This window comes from Rattus norvegicus, chromosome 10 (genome assembly GCF_036323735.1).
Source record: "Rattus norvegicus strain BN/NHsdMcwi chromosome 10, GRCr8, whole genome shotgun sequence".
NCBI lineage: Eukaryota > Metazoa > Chordata > Mammalia > Rodentia > Muridae > Rattus > Rattus norvegicus.
The window spans coordinates 88,222,459-88,247,566 of NC_086028.1; the positions used below are offsets into that span (position 1 = coordinate 88,222,459).

Consider the following 25,108-nt stretch of genomic DNA (forward strand, 5'->3'; position numbering starts at 1 on the left):
GTGGGGTGGACAGTCACCCCGAGATCTGGAATACCAAGAGGCTTAGAAGTTTAGGAATCAGATGTAGACGTCACCTCTGGTCCTAGAGAGGCAGAGGTTGAGGACAGATCTGACCAGTGAGCAATGGGGCCTCTCGTTTATCAGCTGGGGGACATAGAGTTCTGTAAAATGGGGAACACGGTCTTGCCCTCCTGAGAAACTAAGTCTCAAGGGAATACCAGGGGTGGGGGGATGCTTCATACCAGAAGCCCCTTCACCCAAGCATCCCGGAGGTCTTCAAGATGGTTCCAGAGCGAAGGAAGAATTCACTTGGTTTCGCTGAGCATCTGGGGCTGGCTGGAGTGGCAGGTGGTTGGGGATGGGGGGAAGTCACCTCATTCCCAACGTTGATGTCAGCACCTCCCGGGAAATCAAATCGCCTTCTCACCTCTCCGGGGCCTAAAATAGAGCTGGGGGTGGGGGTGCTGTCACAAGCTAGAGGCAGCTCCCCAGTACCCAGCAAAGGCCCTGAGGGAGCAGAGGACCCAGGAAGGGGTTCCCTGCATCCACTCAGTGACCCATGGTTCCAAAGTATTGGTATAAGGAAAAAAAAAAAACCCGCTGTGGTCTTGGGAGGTCAGGGTGGGGCCTCGCTGTTGTCACATGGCCATATATGCTCAGTCCCCAGAGCAGGCATCACCGACCAGAGGTGGGGACCTGTGCCATGCTCCACATGCTCGGGGACATCACAATTAGGTCTTGGGGACTTAGGACCTCTCCAAGAGGTCAAAAATCTAGGTCTATCAGTCCCAAGAAGCCTAGGAACTGGGTTGAAGGGTTGACTGGGGAAACTAGGCTTGGGGTCACACACATTTCTGACCATAGACACATCTGGAGGGCTCTGTGGAACTTCTGCCACTTACGATTTGGAGGTGGGTAAGAAATGGGACATGTTGGCCTTATATAAACGACCCGAGTAGTTTGTGTTTGGTTTAGGGAGAAAGACTGGGATGCCCCACGAGGAACTCAGGAGCCTTGAAAGGGAGGCAGGGACCTCTTTGTCAAGAGAAAGCAGCCTGGGAAATAGGGTTTGGACCCCTAGTGCAGGAGGGTTGAAGTGACCACTTCTGCCATGGATAATCTAAGGATCCTGGGAGAAGCACTGAGGAGGAGTGTGGGGTGGTATGGCGCTCTCTCTCTCTCTCTCTCTCTCTCTCTCTCTCTCTCTCTCTCTCTCTCTCTGTGTGTGTGTGTGTGTGTGTGTGTGTGTGTGTGTGTGTGTGTGTGTGTGTGTTGGTATTCAACAGGACCTCTGCCCTCCGAGACACTGTGCCCTACCTCCCCAAGTGCCACAACCTTCCACCAGCAGAGGCCTCGTGTTTGGGGGAGTCCATTCAAGAGTACTAAGTCCTAGAGGTCAGCTAGGGCCATCAGCCACCCCACTTTCTGCACCCAATTTCCCAGATGGGACATCACTGTGTCAGACCTCAGGGACCTCTTCACCCTGACACCCTCCACCTGCCAGTCTCTGGGTTGCAGCTCCTTATGCAAAGATGTGGCTGCGGAGGGGTCGCAGGATGGGCGCACCTGCCAAGGTAGTGCCGCCGGGAGAGGGGTCTCAGGCGGTGCCCCTTTTGTCCTACAGCAGCGGTGGCCCCGGCCCCGGCTAGGGGGCGGGGGGCGGGCCCAAAGCTCACGTGCTTGCCGCTCTCCTCTTAACCCGGCCCCGCCACCCCGCCGGGATGGCCGCGGCCAGAGCGCACTGAGCCCCGCGCCGCTCACTCGCGACCCCCGCCCGGCCCGCGCGCCCGCCCCGCTCGCCGCCGGCGTCGCCCGCCCCCGCCCTCCTCCCTCCCTTTTTCCCTCCCTCCCTCCCCGCGCCGCTCGCAGCCGCAGCCCCCGGACCCGGAGGATTATGAGCGAACCATGAGGCGGCTGCGGCGCTGGGCGATCGCGGCTCTGCTGCTGTTGCCGCTGCTCCCCCCGCCCGGTGAGTGACCCCGACAGCCTGGCCCCTGCCCCCGCGCCCCTGGCCGGTCCGCGCGCTGGGCTTTTGCAGCGGTTACTGCTGCAGCCACATTTTCCTGCAGTGCTCCGAGTGACAGCCGGTCCCGAGCTCGGGAGGGTAGGGGAATGGGAGAGAAGGGAAGGTGCTTCCACCCACCTGTCCGGATCCGGCCGGCCCTACGGCGGCCATCCCCTGCAGCTGGCCGGCGGACTCTGCAGGTCTCTGCGGGCTTGGGGGGGGGGGGCAGTCGTGACTGTTGGGCAGAAGGAAGCTCTCGGCCCCCTCCCCGTGGGGTTCTTCCCTCAGCAAGGCAGCCAGATCCTCCCACCCATATGCCCACTGGGCTCCAAGGGCCGCGATCGAGTGGGGGCTGGAGCGTGTCCCCTCCACCCCCCCATCCCAAGTCTCCTGCCCCATGGAGGGCATCTGCCTGCAGCTATGGCCTTGTCTCCTCAGGTCTTGGGGCCCTGGGTCCCAGTGGAGCTCTGCACTGGAGGAGCTCAGCCCATATGGGGAGCCCGGAGAGTCCAGAGGGCCCTGAGGTCACAGAGCCCAGCCGGCTGGTAAGGGAGAGCTCCGGGGGAGAGGTCCGAAAGCCACAGTTGGACACCAGGGTCCGCCAGGATCCACCCAGGGGGACGGTGAGTGGGGCTGGGTGGTGAGGTCAGGGGGCTGGAGCAGGCCTCACAGCCCACAACAGTTCACCAAGTGGCCAGGGTTCGGTGCCACCCGCTGAGGCTGCAGACTTGCAGCTTTCCTTACCACGCAATGGGCCATCAGGTGGGACTGGAGCCCAATAGTGGGGACACCGGGACTCTCCAGCTCTGGGCCTCTCCCATCACTGTGGAAACCCCCTGCCCTGCACATCAGTAGACACTAGGCTGCCCAGGTTTTAGTTTCCTTGGGGGTCATACTTCAACCAGTCCCCACTGCCCACCAGAAACGGTGGTTCTGCCTAAAACAGGTCTTGTGGGGGCAGGACAACACCATGCAGTCAGGGATTCATGCTCTGATGTCCCACCAAAGCTACCCCTCAGTGGACTTTCTTGGAACAGCATGATGTTTACTCCTGCCTCAGTTTCCCACTGTGCACGCACAAGCGTATTCTTCTTGTCTTAGCTGAAGCTGGGGTCTTAACAGAATGACCTGAGGCCCAGGATTCATCTGCAAATTGCCGGCGGCTCTACCCGTGCCCTGTCCCTTTCAAGCTGCTGGGCCCCTGCCTCCCAGAGGAAGGTTAGGAATGAAGGAGCTCAAATGCAATTAATAATTAATTAATATCATGTGAATAATAACCATCCGGATGGAACAGTCGTTCGGCGGGCCTTAGCTCTTCAGGAGTTTGAAGCCGAAAGTTAGCCAGGCCAACAGGGGTGGCCGAGGGCTGTACACCGAAAGCCTGCCTGGTAGAAATAGGAGGTGTCGAGAGATTCGAGGGAGGGGCAGAGCCAAGTCTGAGAAGTTTGGGGCAGCTGGGAGTGGTGGGAGGTAAATTGGGCTGGGTAGAGGGAGGAGAGGAAGAGAGGAGACTGGCGTCTGGCCCTGCCTAATGTACTTGGTTAAAAGCCCTTAAGGGGGAGGGGGGAGGAGAGGTAGTTGGGTGGCTCAGGATGGGGAAGAGTTGAGAATGGAAGTGGTTCATATCCCATGCATAATGGATGGGCCATCACTCAGGGCTGTGTTGAGGAGGGAGGGGAGGGGGCTAATGGTCCTGAGTTGGCAGCTGCTGCAGGGGTAGGGGGTTGGGGGTAGAGGCCAACTTCAGTGCCCACTCCGGCACCCAGGGAGGCAGCTGAATGAGCCTTGGGGGATGTCCCAGGCCCAGGGGTGGAGTATCCTGGTTGTGCTATGGTTCCTAGCGTAGCTTTCTATGAACTGCGTACTCCACAGTGCACTTGACCCTCCTGACCACCAGGACTCTGGCTTGAGCCTTACGGGATGTACATACTGCGGGGTCGAGGCATGAGGGATGAGAAGTGGGGGCTCCAGCTGGGTAGGCTGTGACGTCCACTAGCTCTTCCTCAGGACAGCAGGCCTGGGCTGAGGGCGAAGCCCAATAGGGTTGAGCTGGGCTCTTTGGATGTTGTCCTTTTGGGTGAATGTGTTGACGTGTGTGGGGTAATTGTTGTCTCCGGTGAAGGTTTCTCTGGGCCTGAGACCCCTTAGGGACCCTCACGCATCCTCCCCAGTAGAATCACTTGTCGTCCCCCACCCCCAACTGGTGTCCCCATCCCTCAGGTCCGGCTGCCAAGGCTCTGGGGCTGCTTTGGGCCGGGCACTCAGTGTCCATTTTACATCCCTTTCTTTCCACGAGGTAGATACCTCCACCTGCCCCTCTGCAGATCAGTCAGCTCAGACCCAGAGAGGCTAAGCCACTTGCCCAAAGTTAATAGACCTTAAGCTGCTGTTAGGAATAGCGTTCCCTAAACCTACAGCACTTTCCACTGGACTATTCTGCCTCTAGTGGTTTAGAAATTTAGGCCCGAGGGACATTATCTCCAACTCTCCCCAAGTCACAAGGATGGGAGAACGAAGAGACCAATGCATGTCCAAGAATTCCCCCGACTGAACCGGGCCCTGACTCACCCCGACCCCTGTCCCTGCCCCCAGCACACACGCCTGACCCTGCTTCCCAGGCTCAGAAGTTGAGGACCGATGGAGCCGGTACAGATGGAGCTGCAGGACTCTGCAGGCAGTGTTCTGCCTCTGCCCAGACCCTGTCCCAGGGGTCACGGCACTGCATACTGGGCCTCAGTGACCAGCATCCCTGGTGATGCGGAAGGATAGAAACCTGTGCCAGCCGCAGGGAACCTGTCCTGGCTGGAGGCTGGTCCCCTTTCTGAGTCTTATCTGAGCCTGATTCTTAAACTAGGGGTTATGATGCCCTCTCTAGGTGACAGCAGTGGGAAAAGGCTTCATGTGCTGGGCTCCTTTTGGGGAAGGCGGGGCTGGGACAGGAACTGGACCCAGATGTCACCAGTGCCCCTTGTTGGGGCAGACCTCCTCGGCTGTGCCATGCCTGGGTTGACATTGTTTTCGTCAGGACTCCAGAAGCCGACGCTTCTGTTTCCGTCTCTCAAATGTGGCTCTTCCTACCGAGGCTCCCACTTCTCTTATTTGGAAGGGGATGGGGCCTGTGGTCTGGGGAAGTGAGAGAACCCAGAAGCCAAGGTCTCAGAGAGCCTGCAGCTCAGGGAGGAAGACAGGATGCCGTGGGGCACAGTTCAGTTGGCATCCACTGCGTAAGTGCATCCGGGCAAAGTAAGCCAACTGCCTGAGTCCATGGGCCCAGGAACCCGCTGTGTGGATCTTGCCTGGCCCTCAGAAACCCAGACGCTTCAGAGCCGAAGGGAACTAAGGCTTGGGCAGCAAGCCAAGTCGGGACCCAGGGTCCCAGGTCTGCAGACAACTCACCTGAGCCAGGCTACCAGAGATGTAACTGCTGGGCAGTGTTTTGCACAGGATCCACGGGCAAATGATTAAAATCCCAACCCACTCGAGACGCACACAGGAAACAGCAAGGTCAGGGACCCAGCCTGCCCACCTCCCCCCAGCACCAGGGACAAGGCCATGCCTTGTGATTTGCTGCTATGGCAAAGCAGCAATACAGCTCTGTGTGGGACTTGGGGAGGAGGGGCTCCCTGGAGAGGAGTGGCTGGAAGCCAAGGACAGGGCATTTGGGGGTTACCTGTCCAGCTCCAGGTGGGAATTTAAGGGGAGCATCGTGACATCTGCAGTCTTCCCACAAGACTCTGGCCTGTGGGTCTGGCCTTACCCAGCACCCTCCTGGCTGCCTCGAGGAGCCCAGCTGTCCAGAGTCTGTCCCCAGAGGGACTGATGACCCTGTAAGGAGGTGATTCTGTCCTCAAAAATTTAGGTCAAACCCAATCACTGGAAGTCACGCACCTGTTCTCCTTGTCCGTGGCCGATGCCCTGTTGATGAATGGAGCCTGTCCACCTTGCTGGTGTCTGCTGGGTGGAAGGGGGGGTTGCTGCTGAATGAGGGGGCTCCCGGACAAGGCCCCCGCCTCTTTGGCTTCTATCCATTTCCTATCACCCAGCCCCAAGCTCTCTGCAAGCAGAGAGAGTGAAGGGAGACCCTTGCAGGTAAATAAATCGCTCCGCTCAGATCTGGAGCACCAAGCTCCCATTCATGTCCCCAGCCACAGGAGTTAAACTGAGGAGGTATTTTACCCTCAAAGTCCTGTTTGGCTTCATCGTGTTGTGATGACTGACCCTGAATTAATGGTGCGCCGAGTTGAGAGCTTCAGACCACGCTCATGACACCCATTTTAGCAGTAGGAAAACTGAGGTGGGGTGAATGGCTCCTCGGGTCTTGTACTGCCCTTCCACCCTGAAGACTGCTGAGTACTTAGAGGGGGAGAAAGGCGTCGATAGCCCTTGCCCCAAATGATTAAAGGTCATTAAAAGGTGAATTAGTGATTGCACGTGTGTGAGTGTATACATGCATGTCTGTATGTGGTGTGTGTTTATGTGTGTGTGAGCATGCTTGTATATGTATGTATGTGTTTGAGAGTGTATGTGTGTATCTATCTATATGTGTGTCTGTGACTATGTGTGTGTGCATGTTTGTATGTGTATGTATGTTTGTATGTGTGCATATAGCTATATCTGGTCCATGATTATGTGTGTGAGCATGTTTGTATGTGTATGTTTGTGAGTGTATACGTGCATATAGCTATATGGGGGCCCATGATTGTGTATGTGAGTATATTTGTATGTGTATGTTTGTAAGTGTATGTGTGTGTGTCTGTATGTAGTGTGCATGTGCATGTGAGCATGTTTGTGTATGTATGTGTATATTTGTGAGTGTGTGTGTGTGTGTGTGTGTGTGTGTGTGTGTGTGTACGTGGTGTGTGTATGAAGACTGGACACTCAGTTTGAGATCTGTGAGTGAGCTGAGCCTTCTGGGGACTGGCAGGGATTGGCTCTGCAGATGAGGCCTAGTCAGGATGGGGTTCAGAGTACTTGCGGGGCAGTGCCTGGAGGTTGTGGGGAGCAGCGATCTGCCACTCCAGTTTTCCGGGGCAACCTGGAACTCTGGTGATCTTTAGCAGCCTTTCCTACCTTTGAGATGCTAGGTCTGAAGCCTCCGTCTTTCTCTGTGCCCTGTGAGCTGGTTAGGCCCTACGAGGGGCATGGAGAAAGTGAGAGAAAGAAAATGAGGCACGGGCAGGTGCCTGGAGGCGGGGAGGACCTGCCAGTCACCGGAGAGTCGGGTGGAGAGGCAGTCACCTGCCAGGTACCACAGCTGACATGCAGAAGCGTCCTCCAGCCCAGGAGAGAGACTTGGCCTGGCACCTCCCCAGCATGACCCTGGGCCTGCCACCACCTGGTGTCGCTCCCTGAGGACTTGCCAGCCTGGAGCAGGTTGAGATCAAATGAACAGGGCATCTAAGAGCCAAGGTGGCCAAGAAGTAAGAGGCAAGCTCAGGCCATGGGGTCATGTCAAACAGTCCTGAGCAGTGCTGAGCTGGGGCATAGGCTGAGGTGGCCCATTGCTGTGACCTCGGGTCTGGAGGGCCCTAGGGACCTAGGAGGTTAACGGGAGGAGACAGGGCTGGGGCTGGTGCAGAGACAGTGGGCCAGGCCTGGCAAGGAGAGCTATTGACTTTGGTAGAACACTAGACAAAGCTTGACTGCGACTTGCAGGCTCTGGAGCCAGCAGCCCAATGCCTGGGATAGGGCTGGGCTTACTTCATCTGGTTCCCCTCTGACAGTGGACAGTTGGGCCTCACTGCCTGAATTCTCAACTATCTCCTGCCACCTTGTACAGAGTCCCATAAGTCTGCCCACCACACACCGTCCCCTCCTCCCTGCTCTACCGCCCAGGCCAGCTGGTCTTCTCTGGGCTGAGCCCGTGTCCCTTGGAAAAGGGTGGTGTGTCCCAAAGCTGAGCTTCAGTGGCTGCAGGGAATGGAGAAAGAGAGCCCTACTATGTCCCTTGTTGCTATCCATCTGCCCCTGCTTCCCCGAGAATGGGTCAGTGTGGCCCTTGCAGAATCCTCCCAGCCTTGTGCACTCAACTTACATTCGTCAGAAGGAAAATCTGGGGCTCACGGAGGCTTCTGCGTCAGCCCTAAGGTTGCACAACTTAGAACAGGATCAAAGGAAGGGGCCTAGAAAGCTGCTTTCCCGAGCAGCCAGCACAGGGACAGACGGACAAACAGGAGCAGTCCTGAGGTAGGAAGAACGGAGGTGCCGGGGCAGAACTGAAGGAGAGAGGACCAGAGCCAGGCCAGGCATGGGGAGGTGGAGGGTGCAGCAGACTTGGACAGGTTGGGGGTTGCCGGGGGGGGGGGGGCGGACTTGCTGCCCTTGGTGTTCTATTCTGAGCCTGATCGATGCTCTGGGGGCTTAGGGTGGAGCTTGGAACCTCAGACAGCATGGGATGGGGTGAGTCTATGTCCTTGGGGCTCACAAGTCTGCCTTTATAGGCCTTGGCCTTAGGTTCCACACTGTCTGTCTCCCCCGAGGCTCCCATGGCCCTAGGCTGATTTCCATTCTTGTCGACTTTCCAGAAAGAAAAAAAAAAAAAGGGCTTGGAAGTATATTCCCTGGGGTTGAATATCAGCCTCTACTTTTTATTTTCTCTCCTTTCCGTTTGGGGGTAAAGATCTCAGCAGCCAAGACAGTGTGGAACTGTAGAGGTGAGGCTAGTCTAGAACTCATGATCCTCCTGCCTCATCCTTCTGGGATTGCAGGCATTGACCTCTGACCTGTGTGGTCTTGTGCAGACCAGCTTGTGTCTCTTTGTTTTGATTGTGTCTGTCAGGGGAGGGCAGAACAGCTGTGCCACAGGCTGGTTGGAGAGACCAGATATGGCCGTGCTCATAAAGAGTTAATTCCGACCACTACAGGAGCGCTGAGCAGTGCTCAGAAAGAATTAGTTATGGTTAGGTGGGAGAGGACTCAACTAGGCATGGGCTCTGAGACCCGTTGACCTGAGTGTCTTCCTGCAAGGAAGGTCTCTTCCTGCAAGGTGCCCTCTAACACCGGAGAATAGTCAGCCAGCCAGATCATAGACACCAATAGTAACCGGAAGGCAGAGCAGCCAGAAGGCATCTGGAGGTCTGTCGTCCTAAATAGATGGGGTAGGGGCAAGACTCCAGCCCCTGAATTCAGCCCCAGACATTTCCTGTGCTTGCCTTGGAAGACCAAAGATTTAATTGCCAGCATTTGGATGGTGGCGGTTGGGCTCCAGGTGTGTCCTTAAAGTGGTTGTGACTTAGGCCAGCCCCCCTGCCCTTAGCCCAAGTTCTGCTGCCCTTCTCTGGGGGTGGAGAGGTGAAACGTACCCTCCAGCCTTTGATGTCTCTCTTCTCCCACCCCCAACCCCACCTGCCAGGCGGCTGGGCATCCAGGCAGAGAGGGCAGCCATCTTGCTCAGGCCTAGTCCATTGCCATAGCAACTTGGAGCCTCCCAGTCCCGGTGCATATGCCCCTTTGAAAAATTTATCAGGAAAACTTCCGTGTTTAAAAATTAACCGTTGGATTGAAATATTAAAGATGAGCTGCTTTGGGTAGGCAGAGGGCAGTGGATTGGGGGTGTGAGAACCCTACTTTCCTGTCAGGGTGGCACCTACCCGTGCCCAGCATTAGGGCTGCAGTGGTCAGTTCCCATGTGTCTGGAAGCCCAAGTCCTTCTGTGTAGATTGGTGTTTGGGTAGCAAGGGGCCTGCTCCCCTTCCCCCGTCCAGCCATGAGCTGAGACCTTCCATTTTCCATGGTATATCCAGGGGCTTCTTTTGTTCCACCAAAGCTGGGTGGCCCTGTCAACAGCTCTGAGCCTGACATGAGGCCATGGGCAGGCTAAGCTGCCCCTCTGTGTCCCTGACCCTCAAGGAGACTAACCCAGAAAGCAGTCAGGGAACAGAGGGTGCCCAAGACCTGGGTGGGGGTGAGTGGGCTGTGGCCAAGATTGAACAGCTGTCCCTGGGAAAGGAGTCTCAGAGGACAAGGACCCAAGAAAGGGGTCCCCTCAGCTTCTGGGCCTTGGCTGTCCCTCCCCAGGGCTCCTCTGGGGTTTCCCACTCTCACTTCCTCTCTGCTCTTCCCCATGCCAGCCTGTTCACCTGGCCCAGGTGAGTTTCGTCATCCCAGCCTTCGACTCAAACTTCACTCTGGACCTGGAGCTAAACCAGTGAGTATGGCCTGGAGCCAGAGGGCAGGCAGTGGGCAGTGGGGCTTGGCTGGCTGGGGGGCACTGGGGGACTTGGATTCTTAGCTGGGGTGGGACCAGGACTTGGCTTCATCGAGCAACAGCCCCTCCCCCACTTCCTGCTATTTTGCTGTTTCAGTCACCTCCTGTCCTCGCAGTATGTGGAACGCCACTTCAGCCGTGAGGGGACAAGGCAACACAGTACTGTGAGTGTCTTACGAAGGGATCAGGAGGGATAGAGGTGCTGTCCAGCGGCCACAGGTGCAAGGGTGGGGCTTTGATCCCCAGAACACTGACAGATCGGAACACAGGACAGAGAGACGATGGTGGAGGGGTCCGGAAGGCCCAGTCCCACCCCTCCCTGCTTCTGAGGTTCCGTGGCCCTGCGGTTAGGAAGGATAGACTGGGTGGTGTGGGACCCTGAGCCCCACCCCCCCCAGCTTCAGACTGAGGTCTGACTCTCCCCTCCCCCACTTACATGTCGGTATAACAGGGTCTTTATTGTGTCACCTTAGCTTTGGAAGGGATAGCCACCCCTCCCTTGTTTGGGGAGAGCTGGGGACCACACTCAGGGTTTCGTACATCCTAAGCGAGAGCTCCACCCCAAGCAGCAGCTCCAGACTAAAATGCCTCCTCTTGTTCTGGGAGTCCCAGATGCCTGCCACACTAGGGTCCCAGTCCCGGAGGCCCTGGAGCCTGAACAGAGATGAATGAGTGTCTATAAATAGCTTGCTCCCCCCACCCCCCAAGCCTGTTCTGTAACTGGAGCACAAGTAATTCTGCAGGAAGCGGGGTTGGGAGAGGCGGGTGCTGCTGGTCCTCTCTGACCTATGAGCAGGTCAGGAGAACCCATGTACGGTTGCTCAGCTGCAGACCACATGTGCCTGTGAACTTGTGCGTGAGGGTTGGGGGCGGGGGTGCGTCTACAGCAGGTCCCGGTTAAATGACACACTGTAGGTGGCGTGTGCGGAGCGGGGCCTGGGGTATGGCAGGTTCTATGTAAGAGCCAGCTGTTGGTCTCAAAGGAGTCTAGGATCTCTTACCAGCCTCAACAGATAGCCAGGGGCTGCTGCTGTGGCCTAGTGTCCTCATTTTATGGGGTAGAGGAAGCTGGCCCAGAAAGTGTTGGGAGCTTGCTCATGGGTGACAGAAAGCATTAGGAGCTCCCCCAGCTTAGAGCCCCTGGTGTTCCTGAGACTGCAGTCCTCCCTGTACTGTCTCCCTGCCTCCATGTTGGGGCAGGCTGTCCTATTCACAGCTTTCCCACTCCACAGGGGGCTGGAGACCACTGTTACTACCACGGGAAACTCCGTGACAACCCACACTCCTTTGCTGCACTCTCTACCTGCCAGGGGCTGCAGTGAGTATGGGGGGCACTAGGCAGCACTGGGGGGGGCCTGTGCCTGGTCCAGGATGGTGGAGAACTGCGCCTCTCTCTACAGTGGGGTCTTCTCTGATGGCAACCTGACTTACATCGTAGAGCCTAAGGAGATGGCTGGGCCTTGGGGACCCCCACAGGTAAACAAGGCCTGCAGGGCCTTCCTGCCCCCCTTTTGATGGCCATGCTGTGACTTCCCCTGACAGCTTGTGGTGCCTCCTCCCCTCCAGTAACCTCAGCCTCACTGCCCTGGATGACCCCAGCTCTGGTTCCTGCCTTCTGTGCCCCCATCTCCGATGTCCCCTCTGTCCCCCAAGTGACCTCTCACTGGGCTCCAGTGTCCTTTGCCCCTGTCTCTCAGGGCGCCCCCAGGTCTTGACCCTGGAATCTGAGCATCTGGGAGATCAGATCCGACATGGGAGCTCTGGCCAGTTCTGGGTCACCCCGGGGTGGGGTGGGGGAAGGGCAGGAGCTGCCCCCAATCTGGGCTCAGAGCAGATCTGCTTGGCTCCCCAAGAACTAAATCCCCTCGTTGCAGGGACCCCTTCCCCACCTCATTTACCGGACCCCTCTCCTCCCAGCCCCCTTTGGATGCAGGGAACCAGGTAAGAGAGGGGAAGGGGGCGGGGCTGGACAGCTAGGCCCCTCTCACCTCCCGCTCTCCACAGGCTGCCTGTTTGCAGTCCCTGCCCAGTCTGCTGCCCCCAGCCGGCCCAAGCTAAGAAGGAAAAGGCAGGTACGGGGCCCGCACAGCCTCGGGCTGCAAGACCTTAGAGAATGGTCCAGGGCAGGACATCCCCACCTATGGCTGGGCAAACGAGCTCTCAGCGCTGAGGCCAGGGGCCAGGGAACTATTTCCAGAAAGGGCCCCTCAACTCCTCCCTAATACCGGCGTCTACCCGGGTCCCCATTTGGGGGGCCTCAGATACTGCATGCCCTCTGCTCTCATTTCCAGGCTGGGAGGGATGGCATTTTCTGCCAGTTGAGGGCTGGCACCATCCCTGACTGGAGACCAGGATGCCCCCTCCCCACAAGTCTGCCCATGGTTTGCCCATGAGTCCAGACATGGAAGGGACTGATTCCAAGTGCCCACCCACCCTCCAGGTCCGCAGGGGCCACCCCACGGTGCACAGCGAGACCAAGTATGTGGAGTTGATTGTGATCAACGACCACCAGCTGGTAAGTCCCCGGGGTAAGGGGGACCCTGGGAGGAGGGGGTCCCAGGGAGCTTTGCCTTCTTACCCCACCTCTCTCACAGTTTGAGCAGATGCGGCAGTCTGTGGTCCTCACCAGCAACTTTGCAAAATCTGTTGTGAACCTGGCAGACGTGGTGAGCAGCACCCCTACTCCCCTCTCCCCTTCCTTCTCACCCCCACCATACATCCAGGCATCCATAGGTCATTGTCAGTCGCTGACCTCCCACTCCTTGAAAACATAGATTGCAGCCTCCCTCCAACCCCCTCCCCCATCTTCTCTCTGGGCCCAGATATACAAGGAACAGCTCAACACAAGAATTGTGCTGGTTGCCATGGAGACGTGGGCAGATGGGGACAAGATCCAGGTGCAGGATGACCTACTGGAGACCCTGGCCCGGCTTATGGTCTACCGGCGGGAAGGTCTGCCTGAGCCCAGTGATGCCACCCACCTCTTCTCGTGAGTTCCCGCACCGTGTACCCTGCCGGCTTTTGCTGGCTGCTAGTTCTTACCGCCTGTGCCAGGCCCTCTTTTCGGGGCCTGCAGGTGGCGCTCACCTTGCACCTGACACCTGCTTCCAGCCACGTGCACCGGCTGGGCATCCTCTGCGCGTTGGGCTGTGCAGGGGACGTGCTCTTTGACTTCCCATCACCCCTTCCTCAGTGGTGAAGTACTCTAGTGATGGGCAAACCCAATTAAAAGCCCCGAAAACCTCATTATGGCTTAAGGGTGAATGAACCCAGATAGGGGTCGGGGACGCCTGAGGCCACCAGGCTGAGTGAAGGTTCCTGTGACGTCATCCTGACCGCTCTCTCCCTTCTAGGGGTCGGACCTTCCAGAGCACCAGCAGCGGGGCGGCCTACGTAGGCGGTATCTGTTCACTGTCCAGGGGTGGAGGTGTAAACGAGGTGAGTGCACAGGGTCCCAGCAGAGACAAAGGCTTGCTAAGACACGGTGGCTGTTGGGAGCATGTAGACAGCCTGCGCCCCATCTTCCCCATCCCTAGTATGGCAACATGGGAGCCATGGCAGTGACCCTGGCCCAGACGCTAGGGCAGAACTTGGGCATGATGTGGAACAAACACCGGAGCTCAGCAGGTACTAACCCTGAAACCCACAGCCCTCCCAGACCCACACAGCACCTCAAGAAATGAAGGGACCGGTGGCGGTGTTCCTCCATCCCGTCTCACGGCGTTCTTTAATCTCTTAGGGGACTGCAAGTGTCCAGACATCTGGCTGGGCTGCATCATGGAGGACACAGGGTGAGTTCTTGGAGACAGACTTTGGGAAGGGTTTGGGGTAAGAAGAGGCCGTCAGGGACCACTCAGGATAACCAAGAATAAAGGTTATCTGTAAATAGTTCAGGGACGCTGGGATACCAAAAACTGCCAGACTGCAGCGCGCTCTCTGGCCACTGGGAGGCACTTGAGCCTCGTGCGAGGCGCCGTCCCTCCCAGGCTTTGCAACACTGGGCTCTTTGTCCCGAGTTTTAGTGGAGCGAACGCAAGCAACGTCCTCCACCCATTCCTGGATGGGAGTCTGGGATTGACTGTCGTGCAATCACAGGGCAGTCTCATTGTAGTAGTAACCAAGTCTCCCGTGGGAGGGCTGTCCCCAGCAACACAGTGCCCCTCACGCCCGTCCAGGTTCTATTTGCCCCGCAAGTTCTCGCGCTGCAGCATCGACGAATACAACCAGTTTCTGCAGGAGGGAGGCGGGAGTTGCCTGTTCAACAAGCCCCTCAAGGTACCAGCGTGGAGAACGGGGAAGCAGGAGTGGGCAGGGTCCCAGCCAGGCTCCTGACATCCCCCTCTCCCTCCAGCTCCTGGACCCTCCCGAGTGCGGGAACGGCTTCGTGGAGGCCGGGGAGGAGTGCGACTGCGGGTCGGTGCAGGTGAGCGGTCCGGTGCCCAGGACTCGCGCGTGGCCTCCAGGAAGGGAGAGTACAGAGTGGGAAGAGGCTAGCCCGGCTCTCCACTTTTCCCTGCCACCCTCAGGAATGCAGCCGAGCCGGGGGCAACTGCTGCAAGAAATGCACCCTGACGCACGACGCCATGTGCAGCGACGGGCTCTGCTGTCGCCGCTGCAAGGTGAGGACCAAGCCAGCAGGCGACTGGGGACAGGGCGGGGTGGAGAGGGAAAGAAGCAAAGAAACGATTGGACGCCCTGAACAAGAGGCGGGAATGAGGAGGAGCTGAGTATGTGTGGGCGGGCCTTGTCCGGAAGAAAGCGCCAATGAGGGAGGAGTTAAGAGCTGCGGGGCCGGAGGTGGGGTGGGGTGGGATGGGATAGGGGGGAGTCACCCTCACTGTTGAGAGTGGAGAGGGGCGGAAAATGAGAAACAGGCCTAGGGACCCACGTTCCAGGACAGTAACCCTGGAAGGGCAGTGGCGAGATGTTTATCCTCTCAGAAATACGTGCATGTTTTTCCTAGTATGAGCCACGAGGTGTCTCCTGCCGAGAAGCGGTGAACGAGTGTGACATCGCGGAGACCTGCACTGGCGACTCAAGTCAGGTCTGCCAAACCAGCTGTCCTGTGGACGCTCAAAGCAAGACAGCCTCCTCCCTCATACGTTTGGCTCTGAAGAGTTGGCTACTCTGTTTCCTCTCTGCTTTGCAGCAGGTCACAGCGCCTGCCGCCGCTAGCCAGCCCCAGTTTTGTTTGTTTGTTTGCTCTTCCCTCTGAGAAAGGGGTCCTTCGAGTCTCCTAGCTCCATTCCTTCAATCATTAAATAAGCATTTGTAGTGAGGCTGGTACTCCCACCGCCTGGCACCAGTGTCTAGTGTATTCTAGGGATCAGGTGGATCGTAGTATCGGTTAACTAGATCTTAGGCTCTTAGGCTTCCAGGGTATTGTATGCCAGAAACTGCCGAAGCCCGGAAAAGCCTATGAGACTTACCAGTCAAACAGGCCCCTGTCCTTCATGCGGTTGAGCCCTGTAACACGAGGCCTCTTTGGTACCCTGCATTCTTCCCCGGTACCTCAGCTCAGCTCTGGGCCGCCCTGCTCAGCCAGCCCCTCTCTCTACAGTGTCCCCCTAACCTTCACAAGCTGGATGGTTACTACTGTGATCACGAGCAGGTATGAGGGATGAGGGTGCGGTCCTCCCGTCCGAAATCAGTGCAGTCCTATCTCCACCAGGATCCCTCAGTGTCTTCATGCTTCGTCTTCTATGGGTCACAGGGTCGATGCTATGGAGGCCGCTGTAAAACCCGGGACCGGCAGTGCCAAGCCCTATGGGGCCATGGTGAGTCCAGCTGGGTATAGGGAACAGACTCAGAGTTAGGCTGGGGTAACTTCTGGTTGAGCATGCAACCAGTGTGGCGTCTGAGGACCTTGGCATCAAGCCCAAGGATGATTAGGTCTGAGTTTTGGAGGTGCAGGTCTGAGATCCTAGAAGGATTCTGGGGTCTGTGGGGGTGATGCTTCATCCATCTCTCTCTCTCTCTCTCTCTCTCTCTCTCTCTCTCTCTCTCTCTCTCTGTCTGTCTAGTGGCTGCGGATCGTTTCTGCTACGAGAAGCTGAATGTAGAGGGGACAGAGCGTGGAAATTGTGGGCGCAAGGGATCTGGTTGGGTCCAGTGCAACAAGCAGTGAGTAGCACCCCAGCTCCACGGTCGGGGAATTTCCAGAGGTAAAGGCAGCTCTAGGAAGAGTCTGTGAGGCCAGAGTCGGGAGGAACAGGCTCGGTACTTGGGTCTGCAGTGAAATTTGGGTTCAGTGGTCCCATGTGTCCCAACAGGGATGTGCTCTGTGGCTTCCTTCTATGTGTCAACATCTCTGGAGCTCCTCGGCTAGGGGACCTAGGGGGCGACATCAGCAGTGTCACCTTCTACCACCAGGGCAAGGAGTTGGACTGCAGGTGTTGTCTGGGGACCATGGCTGGGGGGCGGGGGATGAAGTGACAACTGTGATGGGGACTAGAGGACAGGGATTGAGGCTGGCGATATCACCTCTCCAGGGGAGGCCACGTGCAGCTAGCTGATGGCTCAGACCTGAGCTATGTGGAGGACGGCACAGCCTGTGGGCCCAACATGCTGTGCCTGGATCATCGCTGCCTGCCGGCCTCCGCCTTCAACTTCAGCACCTGCCCCGGAAGCGGAGAGCGACGGATCTGCTCCCATCATGGGGTGGGTGTCTGGAGGCCAGGGGGAGCATCCTGGAGGAGGCTTGCATAGGGAAGTGGCCTCGCTTAACCATGCTGGCCTCACCTACCTGTAGGTTTGCAGCAACGAAGGGAAGTGTATCTGTCAGCCAGACTGGACAGGCAAAGACTGCAGTATTCACAACCCACTGCCCACATCCCCTCCCACCGGGGAGACTGAGAGATACAAAGGTGAGGCTGCAACTGGCCAGCACCGTCTGCATTGCCCGTTTTCCATGCTTGTCCCTGCCAACCAAGCCCTGCCCTCCTCCCCAGGTCCCAGCGGTACCAACATCATCATTGGCTCCATCGCCGGGGCTGTCCTGGTCGCAGCCATCGTCCTGGGCGGCACGGGCTGGGGATTTAAGTAAGAGACACATGCTCCCTAGATCCCCTCCAGGTGCTTAGGGGTTCAGCACCCCAGACTGTTGGAGCCTAATGGCCTCCCTGACAGGTTAGCCCACCCTGAACTCACACATTGGTCATTCAAGCCAGACCACACGGTCTTGTTTGAACATTTTAAGGAACTACCTGCTCATATCCAAACGCCAGACTTTTCGGGAACAGCCTTGACTCAACCTCCTGAAGATTTACTTCTCAGTGCATCCCAGCATTGCCAGGGGGAGAGGTGGCTAGGGCTTGTCTGAGATGTCCCCCAGCTCCTATCCACATTCAGCCCAAAAACTCTAGGACATTGCAATTAGGGTCTGGTCTAGGCCCCACACTGGGCACTTGAAGAGCCCTGAGGCCCAAGGTCACAAGGTGACTTAGTATCGGAACTAGGATTTGAACCCTTTACCAAGCTGGGATAGATCTCTACGGTCTGTCTATGGGGCAGGTCTCCCTGGGATGGAAGGCCATTATTTTGGAGAACAGGAGGTTCACACAATTCCTTTTCCTATCTCTCTTGCCTGTCCTCTCCTTGGCTCCTGAAGAAACATCCGTCGCGGAAGGTATGACCCGACCCAGCAGGGGGCAGTGTGATGCCGGCCACGTCATCCCTCCCGCTGTCCTTGTCTCCATTTCATCCGTCCCTTTGCATTCTGTTGACCGGGAGCTGGGACCGATCCGTTCCCGCAGCCCTGCAGGCAGCCTGGGAAAGCGAATCCGCTGTCTGCTCAGGCCCTTCCTCCTGCCCACCCGCCTGTTGGGCCCTGGTTCACCTTCATCTGTCCTTTCCGCCGCCGGGTCCCATGGCCGGGTGGGCGCTGGAACTGTGCCCCGCAACCCCTCCCCCTAGGAGGGGGCCTCCCCCTGCGTCTTGCCCATCTGTTTTGTCTACCATGCCACCGCTGTCTGACCTCTGCCAGAACCCCCACCTGGCCAGCCTGTGACTTGATGCCTCCAGGACCTCTGGGGAGGAGCGGGGGCAGCTGGAGGGCTCACCCTCAGAGCCCAGTCTCATGTCCTCTCCTGATGCCCTCTTCTCCATTCCAGGTCCGGAGGGGCCTAAGTGCCACCCTGCTCCCTCCGAGCCTGGCGCCCACCGTCTCGGCCCTGAACCACGAGGCTGCCTCCACCCTGCCACTGAGGGAGGCACCATGCAAATGTCTTCCAGGTCCAAACCCTTCAACTCCTGGCTGCGCAGGGGTTGGGGGCTGGGACTATGGCCTCCGCCTTTCAGACCACTTGGGTAGAGGGGCCTGGAGGAGGGACTTCCTGCCCAGTTCCCCATTCCACCTCATTCGGCTTTGGCCTTGCACACGTCTCCCCCTGTGAATGTAGCTTCCATCAACACAGACTGCCACAGCTCACGTTGGGGCCTGGGTTGGTGCCTGGTGGGGGCAGCTGGGTGACCCCTCTTCAAAACCAGGCAGCTGGAACCAGGGTGGTGGCTCCCCTGGACCTCATAGGAAGGGGCTGATCTATATTCATTCTCTCTCTCTCTCTCTCTCTCTCTCTCTCTCTCTCTCTCTCTCTTTCCTTAACCTTAACTGATGAATGTAGCCCTTGGGTTGCTGGGGCCAGGGGGCAGTTGTAGGGATGTTTTGACACTTACATGAGGGCCTCCAGGGCTTGAGGCCTTGAGACCTCCCACATCCCTTCCTGGGAGGCCCAAACTGGAATCCTGTCAGGGAACCCAGCCGGGGCAGGATAGCCCTGCTTGCCCCACCTCTGCCCAGCTTAGTAGAAGTCAGAGTGCTGATTCAAACCAAAGCTGCCTGTCCTGTGCCCACTGCCTAGCTCATGGGACTCTCTGTCCCAGACTGTCTTTGATTCCGAACTGACCATCCTGTCCCTGCCAGGGTGCATGCATTTGGGGGTATAGAAAAATATGGTCCCTAAAATAAAATGGCACCTTTCCCTTACAAGAAGGGTGATTCTGGGGCTGTCTCAGGGTTAAGGTGCCCCCTGATGTGGCCTGCCTTACTCCAGAGCAGGCTGTCTTAGCAGGGAGGACTCAGTAGGGAGAACCACGGGTGGCCCTGTGCCCCAGGGTTAGTGCCTGTGATGTGTATGTATCAGGAGATCAGGAAAGGGCAGGGCTCATGGATGGTTGGTTATAGGACTAGGAAAATCCTCAAATCCTCAAATCCTCAACCACCCACCCCCCGTCAAAACATTTATTCATCACCTGTAGTCTAGGGCTGAGTAGTAAGTTTACAGATGTTCCTGTCTGCCCTCCTCTGGTCCTTGTTGCCCTCCCCAGCCTGAGAGCTGGACCAAGGCTGGTAGAGCTGCTTAGCCCTCCCACGAAGTCCAGCAGGCCCTGCCTTCACAGCCCTATGTGAGGCAGACAAGACCTGGCTCCAAGCCCGAAGAGCCAGCTGGCGGGGCAAGACGGAGCAGGCTCCCTTATGGATGAAAGCCACAATGAAAGGAAGCCCCTTCTTGGGGACACCCCACTCAGGCTAAGTAGGAGTTCTGGACACCCCAGGGCCAGGGAGTTGCCTGTTTGTGTTCCTCTTGTGTCTGAGGACTCTTCAAGGAAGGCTAATGGAGAAAACAGCTTCATTTATCTGAACCAATCCTGCAGCACCTTGGAGCCTACAACCCATTGGCAGCTTTGGGGATGGCCAGATGGTGTTGGCCACAGTGGGGTCCTCAGCACTGAGCCCCAGCTGCCACTGTCCTAGTGACAACAGGACAGACTCAGGCCACCAGCCCCACTAGCCGAGGACAGGAGAAAGGCTGGATTTTGCATTGTTGCTGGGATACCTTGAGACCTCCATCAGGTGCACCTGGGCGCAGACATGTGAATCCACACCTCTGTACCACTGTGAAGGCCTCTGCATACAAGGACATGACCACATGTGTCCTTGGTGAAGAACACAACACTTCCTGTGACCAGTCCCCACGGGGGCCCCAACTTCCTGCATCCTCCTGCCCTACCCTAGCAGGGCCTGACCTGGCAGCACCCAGGAAAGAAGAGAGGAGGGGGCTGCATTCACCTGGCCTGGACCTGGGTCCCTCCGCATCCTGTAAATATGTCATCTGGGCTGGGGTGGGGAGGCAGGGCCCGGGGCCCACATTAAAGATTAAAGATACGTTCTGGGCTTCCATAGAGCTCACACCAACCCACCACGTCTCTCTTCTCTGTAAGTAATCGTTCTGAGTCACTCCTCTCTGCCCAGACTCTGGAGTTGTGACAACTTGCTTGCAGAGGACATGACAAGTGCACCTAGGACAGTTGGGGAAGCAGAAGGAAGGGGTGTGGTTTCCCTCAGTAAGTGAGGAAATAGGCAGTGGGTGGAGGCTAGATCCTCCCTTCCTCACAATCCCCACACTGACACGGACCCTCCTTGGTTTCCACCAAGCAAAATTAGAGATGGGGGAAGCAGGCAGGAGGGGGCCAGGGCACACGGACACCAGGACTCAATGCCTTCGTTATTAGATGAAGCCAGAGAAGCCTTGGGACTTGTCTGACACTTACCTTTGTTCCACTGAGCCTGGCAGGGTGACGGTGGGCTGAAATGGAGCCATCACTGGCTAAAAGGCCAAGTATGAACCTGGAGCCTCCTGCTGTATTCTTACTCCGGAGGAGTTTGGGGAAGTTGGCATGGAAAGTCACGGGAGGTGCCGAGCTGCTGAGAGGAGACTGGAGGGTAGAACTGGGGGAGAGGGAGAAACAGCAGAAACACCAGGAGTCGGGATGCAGATACTGGCAACTGGTCAAAGATTGTAGCTATCTGGGTTCATAGGCAGAAATAGGGCGTGGGGTCACATCCAACCTAGATTCCCGATCTGCCCGTCCTCTGCTCTCTGGCCATCTCAAACCCCCAGGATAAAGACGATCTCAGTGATGTGTCTCTGGAGTCCCAGGGCAACTTCTTCCCATTCAGTGCACAGAAGAAAAGCACAAGTCATCCTCAAACCCGTCAGTCACCCCCAACAGCCCAGGCTCACCCCGCTTCCTTGCTCTGGGCTGGATCATCCTATTTTTAACTTTCTCCATGATTCCTGACTCTCAGATCACCCGTCTCCCTGCTTAACCCCTTCTCAGTCCTCGGCGTTTGTTTGATGTCCCCATCACTGGCCCCAAAGGTAGTGAGTGGGGTGCATGGCAGCCAGCAGATGGATGGCCAGGGCAAGCAGAGGGCACAGGCACTCGATTCTGGAAGACAAGCAGGGTCACCACCTGCTTTACACGGTAAGTTCCGGGTCAGTCGGGCCTACATAGTGAAACCCTGTCTCAAAGAACGGAAAAAAAAATACAGATTAAAAAGTCTTGATTGGATCACCTACCATACTGTGCCTCTCTCTCTGTCCTTCAACTACTCGGTACTCCCCAGTCAGGACTTCTGGCCAAGGCATGAGCTGTAACAGCTGTGCCTCCCAGTTACATCTCTGGCTAACAGTGTCCCCACTATCCTGTCACCTGTTGCTGATGACCAGGAAGGATCCAGGCTGGGCTCAGGCAGCCCCTCTCTACCTCACAGACACTGAATCCACTGTTGAGCTGAAGGAACTACACATCCATTACAGCTTGTCCCAGTGTCTATATCAAGACAGTGCCTATCCCGTCCAGATGGATACGCTTTGGGCCACACGGACACGCTACATACATATTTTAAATCTCCCTAACAGCCTATTTTAAAAGAAGCAGGAAAAGATTGACTACTTCACTCAGTGCAGTCTGCCCAAATTATCCTCATTTCAATACAGAATCATCTCAACATAAAACAACCCAGGGTGTGCGGGCAGGTGCTCTCCCAAAGCCACATCCAGGAGCCAAGATGTCACATTCCTTTTCTTGAGTCTTTTTCTTTTTTAAACCCAGAAAGCCTTTGTCATAGTCAGGGCTTCTAATGCTGTGCTAAAAAAAAAAAAAAAAAAAAAAAAAAAAAAAAACCAAAAAGCATGTCAGGGAAGAAAGGGTTAATTTGGCTCACACTTCCACACCACAGCTCATCATTAAAGAAAGTCAGGACAGGAACTCAAGCAGGGCAGGAACCTGGAGGCAGGAGCTGATGCAGAGGCCGTGGAGGGATGCTGCTTACTGACTGGCTACTCATGGCTTGCACAGCCTAGTGTCTTATAGAACCCAGGATCACAGCCCAGGGATGGCTCCAGCCACAGTGGACCCCACAATGGACTGGGCCCTTCTCCATCAACCACAAATTAAGAAAATGCCCTACAGACTTGCCAACAGCCCAGTCTTACAGAGGCACTCTCCCCCCACCCCCTTCTCTGGCTTTTTTTTTTCTTTTCTTTTCTTTTCTTTTCTTTTCTTTTCTTTTTTTTTTCAGAGCTGGGGACCAAACCCAGGGCCTTGCGCTTGCTAGGCAAGTGCTCTACCGCTGAGCTAAATCCCCAACCCCTTCTCTGGCTTTTCAAGGCAGGGTTTCTCTGTGTAGCCCCAGCTGTGAAGTCCTGGCTGGCCTGGAACTTGCTCTGCAGACCAGACTAACCTAGAACTTAGATAGATCCCAAGTGCTGGGATTAAAGACATCAATTACTCAATCCTCTCAGATGATGTTAGTTCGTGTCAAGTTGACCACAACCTTTAAATCAAAGAGGTAGCCTCTACATGTGAAGCACATCTAAGTTTGGACTAACCACTTATGTCAAATACCCAGCGATCTTTGGGCAACTGGAACTGACACTATGAAGGAGCCATGTAGAAACCCAGATATCTTAGACTCAGACAAAAGCAAAAGAGATACAAGATGACAGACTTGATTCAGCCAGAGGTCAAAGGGACCTGTGTGTACCACTGTTGCTAGAAGACAAGAGAAGAGCTAAGGCTGGACGCTAAGTCGGGAAGATAGCAAATTCAAGGATAGACTGACTGCTCTTCCAGAGGTCCTGAGTTCAAATCCCAGCAACCACATGGCGGCTCACAACCATCTGTAATGAGATCTGATGCTCTCTTCTGGTGTGTCTGAAGATACTTACAGTATACTACTCATATACAAAATAAATAATTCTTTAAAAAGCAAACAAAAGGGGTTGGGGATTTGGCTTAGTGGTAGAGCGCTTGCCTAGGAAGCGCAAGGTCCTGGGTTCAATCCCCAGCCCCGAAAAAAAAAAAAAAGAAAGAAAGAAAAGAAAAAAGCAAACAAAAAAGATAGACTGGGACCCTTGTGAAACCGTCTCAAAAGAAAGAGAAGACCCTGGGGCTAGAGATGGCTCAGTGGTTAAGAGCACCGACTGCTCTTCCAGAGGTCCTGAGTTCAATTCCCAGCAACCACATGGTGGCTCACAACCATCTGTAATGGGATCTGATGTCCTCTTCTGGTGTGTCTGAAGACAGTGACGGTGTACTCATAAAATAAAATAAATAAATCTTTAAAGGAAAGAAAGAAAGAAAAAAGAAAGAAAGAAAGAAGGAAGACACCCAGGAACTCACAGATCTGCTCTATCCCTGGAGTGCTGAGCTTGGCTGGCCTTTCTGGGTCAGTGGAAGACAGTGGCCTAGCTGAGGCCTAGGGCTGAGGGGACTCCTGATGACCTCTAGCCAAACCCAGTACGTTCTAACAGGCCTGGGCTCTGTAGGCATCCCAGTGTTCAAAATAAATTATGAGGAAAATAAACACTTGACAGTGCTGAGGTCTGAGCTATGGCTCTCATGTCCTTACCCAGAGGACATCTCCAGTGACATGCCCTGAATCGGGTCCTTGCCATCTGGAGGTACATTTGTGCATTCCCTCAAACCTCACCTTCAGTGAGGTGTTGGCTGAGAAGACGTGGATGATGTCTTCCATGCAGAACCAAGGGAATGGCCTTCCACCAACTCACACGCCACACAGTCCGAGTCAGCGCTCAGGGAGAGCTGCCACCCCGTTACCTGGGATGCTGGCAGAACACTTTTAAGAGGGAGCTTTAGCTCCGAGGGGCCTCTAACAGATCCTGGCTGTCCTCCACTCCTGCACGAAATTATGTACATGTTCCATCTGGCTGCAGACAGAGTGGCACCCCTTGGGGCGGGGACCCAGACAGTCCTCATAGCCTGGGTCCCTGTTATCTCGGGAGGCCTCTGGCTTTCAGGTCTCAGTCCTCTGGACATCACTGGCCAGCATGTGACCTGTGCTCCAGGGTGTCGCTCTGCCCCTCACTATGTCCGAGCCCTCCAGCAGGACCCTGTCTGCTGGCAGCCTCCAGACTTCCGGACAAGTGTCTGAGAGGCTGCCAGTCTCGATTCTTCCCAAGAGATGCTTGTTTGCAGCTCCAGTGCCCACTTGGGTTTAAAATAAACTCACTATCTCCCTTTCCTTCAGCTGACCCCGGCAGGCAGCTCTCTCACTCAGCCTGGTCCGGACGGACCCTGAAAATAAGATGTACCCATCATTTCAGACTGCTCTACCAGGGTCGGCTGAGCACACGCTGTAGGAAGTTGGTGGGGTCACCCCCCTCTCTTCGGGGGAGGAGCACGGGAGGCAGGTCAGCTTCTTAGGAGGTCAGGATGGCCAAATGTCACCACAGAAGCAGCTCCCTTCTCTGTGGGGTACACTGCGGAATGACTCTCCTTACTCTGAGCTTTATTATTTTCCGTATTCTGTGTCACTTCCTCTCATTCAGAAAACATCCCTCCTCCTCTTCTTGGCCTGAAAAGCTCCCCATGTGCCTTCTATTATTTTCTTATTGTGATGCTAGGCAAGCGCTCTGCCCTGGACCATGCCTCATACCCCCCACCCCCAATCAGACACTGACGGTAGCAAGGGCTACCCGCCTTCTTTGAGCCCAGTCCCCTTTTCCATCCTAGGGCACCCCAAAGGGCTTCTGATTCTCGCCATGAACACTTTTGTCCTTTATAAAAACCCACCATGCTGGGCAAAGTAG

General features: G+C 56.2%; 1 protein-coding gene and 1 long non-coding RNA gene across 9 annotated transcripts in view; one reads left to right on the forward strand and one right to left on the reverse strand.

Annotated features, from left to right (window-relative positions):
• The window catches only part of LOC120095185 (uncharacterized), a 31,738-nt gene extending 29,211 nt beyond the window's left edge, over window positions 1–2,527 (reverse strand). Inside the window, exon 1 of the long non-coding RNA XR_005490470.2 lies at window positions 2,144–2,527. This is a non-coding gene — a long non-coding RNA (uncharacterized LOC120095185). The remainder of the gene's footprint in view (window positions 1–2,143) is intronic.
• On the forward strand, window positions 1,727–20,407 carry Adam11 (ADAM metallopeptidase domain 11). 8 transcript variants are annotated; one of them, XM_006247380.5, is made up of 27 exons: window positions 1,731–1,969; window positions 2,444–2,628; window positions 10,075–10,151; window positions 10,309–10,375; window positions 11,444–11,529; window positions 11,612–11,687; window positions 12,086–12,152; window positions 12,216–12,283; window positions 12,652–12,726; window positions 12,806–12,877; window positions 13,034–13,200; window positions 13,565–13,649; window positions 13,748–13,838; window positions 13,951–14,002; window positions 14,387–14,486; window positions 14,563–14,634; window positions 14,738–14,830; window positions 15,175–15,255; window positions 15,772–15,822; window positions 15,925–15,988; window positions 16,235–16,334; window positions 16,484–16,603; window positions 16,703–16,871; window positions 16,963–17,077; window positions 17,162–17,252; window positions 17,821–17,838; window positions 18,323–20,407. In XM_006247380.5, the coding sequence occupies exons 1-27, from the start codon at window positions 1,906–1,908 to the stop codon at window positions 18,336–18,338; spliced, it is 2,322 nt and encodes a 773-aa protein (XP_006247442.1). In that variant the 5' UTR covers window positions 1,731–1,905; the 3' UTR covers window positions 18,339–20,407. The 8 variants fall into 8 exon arrangements, with proteins under 8 accessions (XP_006247441.1, XP_017452892.1, XP_017452891.1 ...); XM_006247379.5 differs by having other exon boundaries at window positions 1,727–1,969; window positions 17,821–20,407; XM_017597403.3 differs by lacking the exon at window positions 17,162–17,252 and having other exon boundaries at window positions 1,730–1,969.
• The last annotated feature ends 4,701 nt before the right edge of the window (window positions 20,408–25,108 follow it).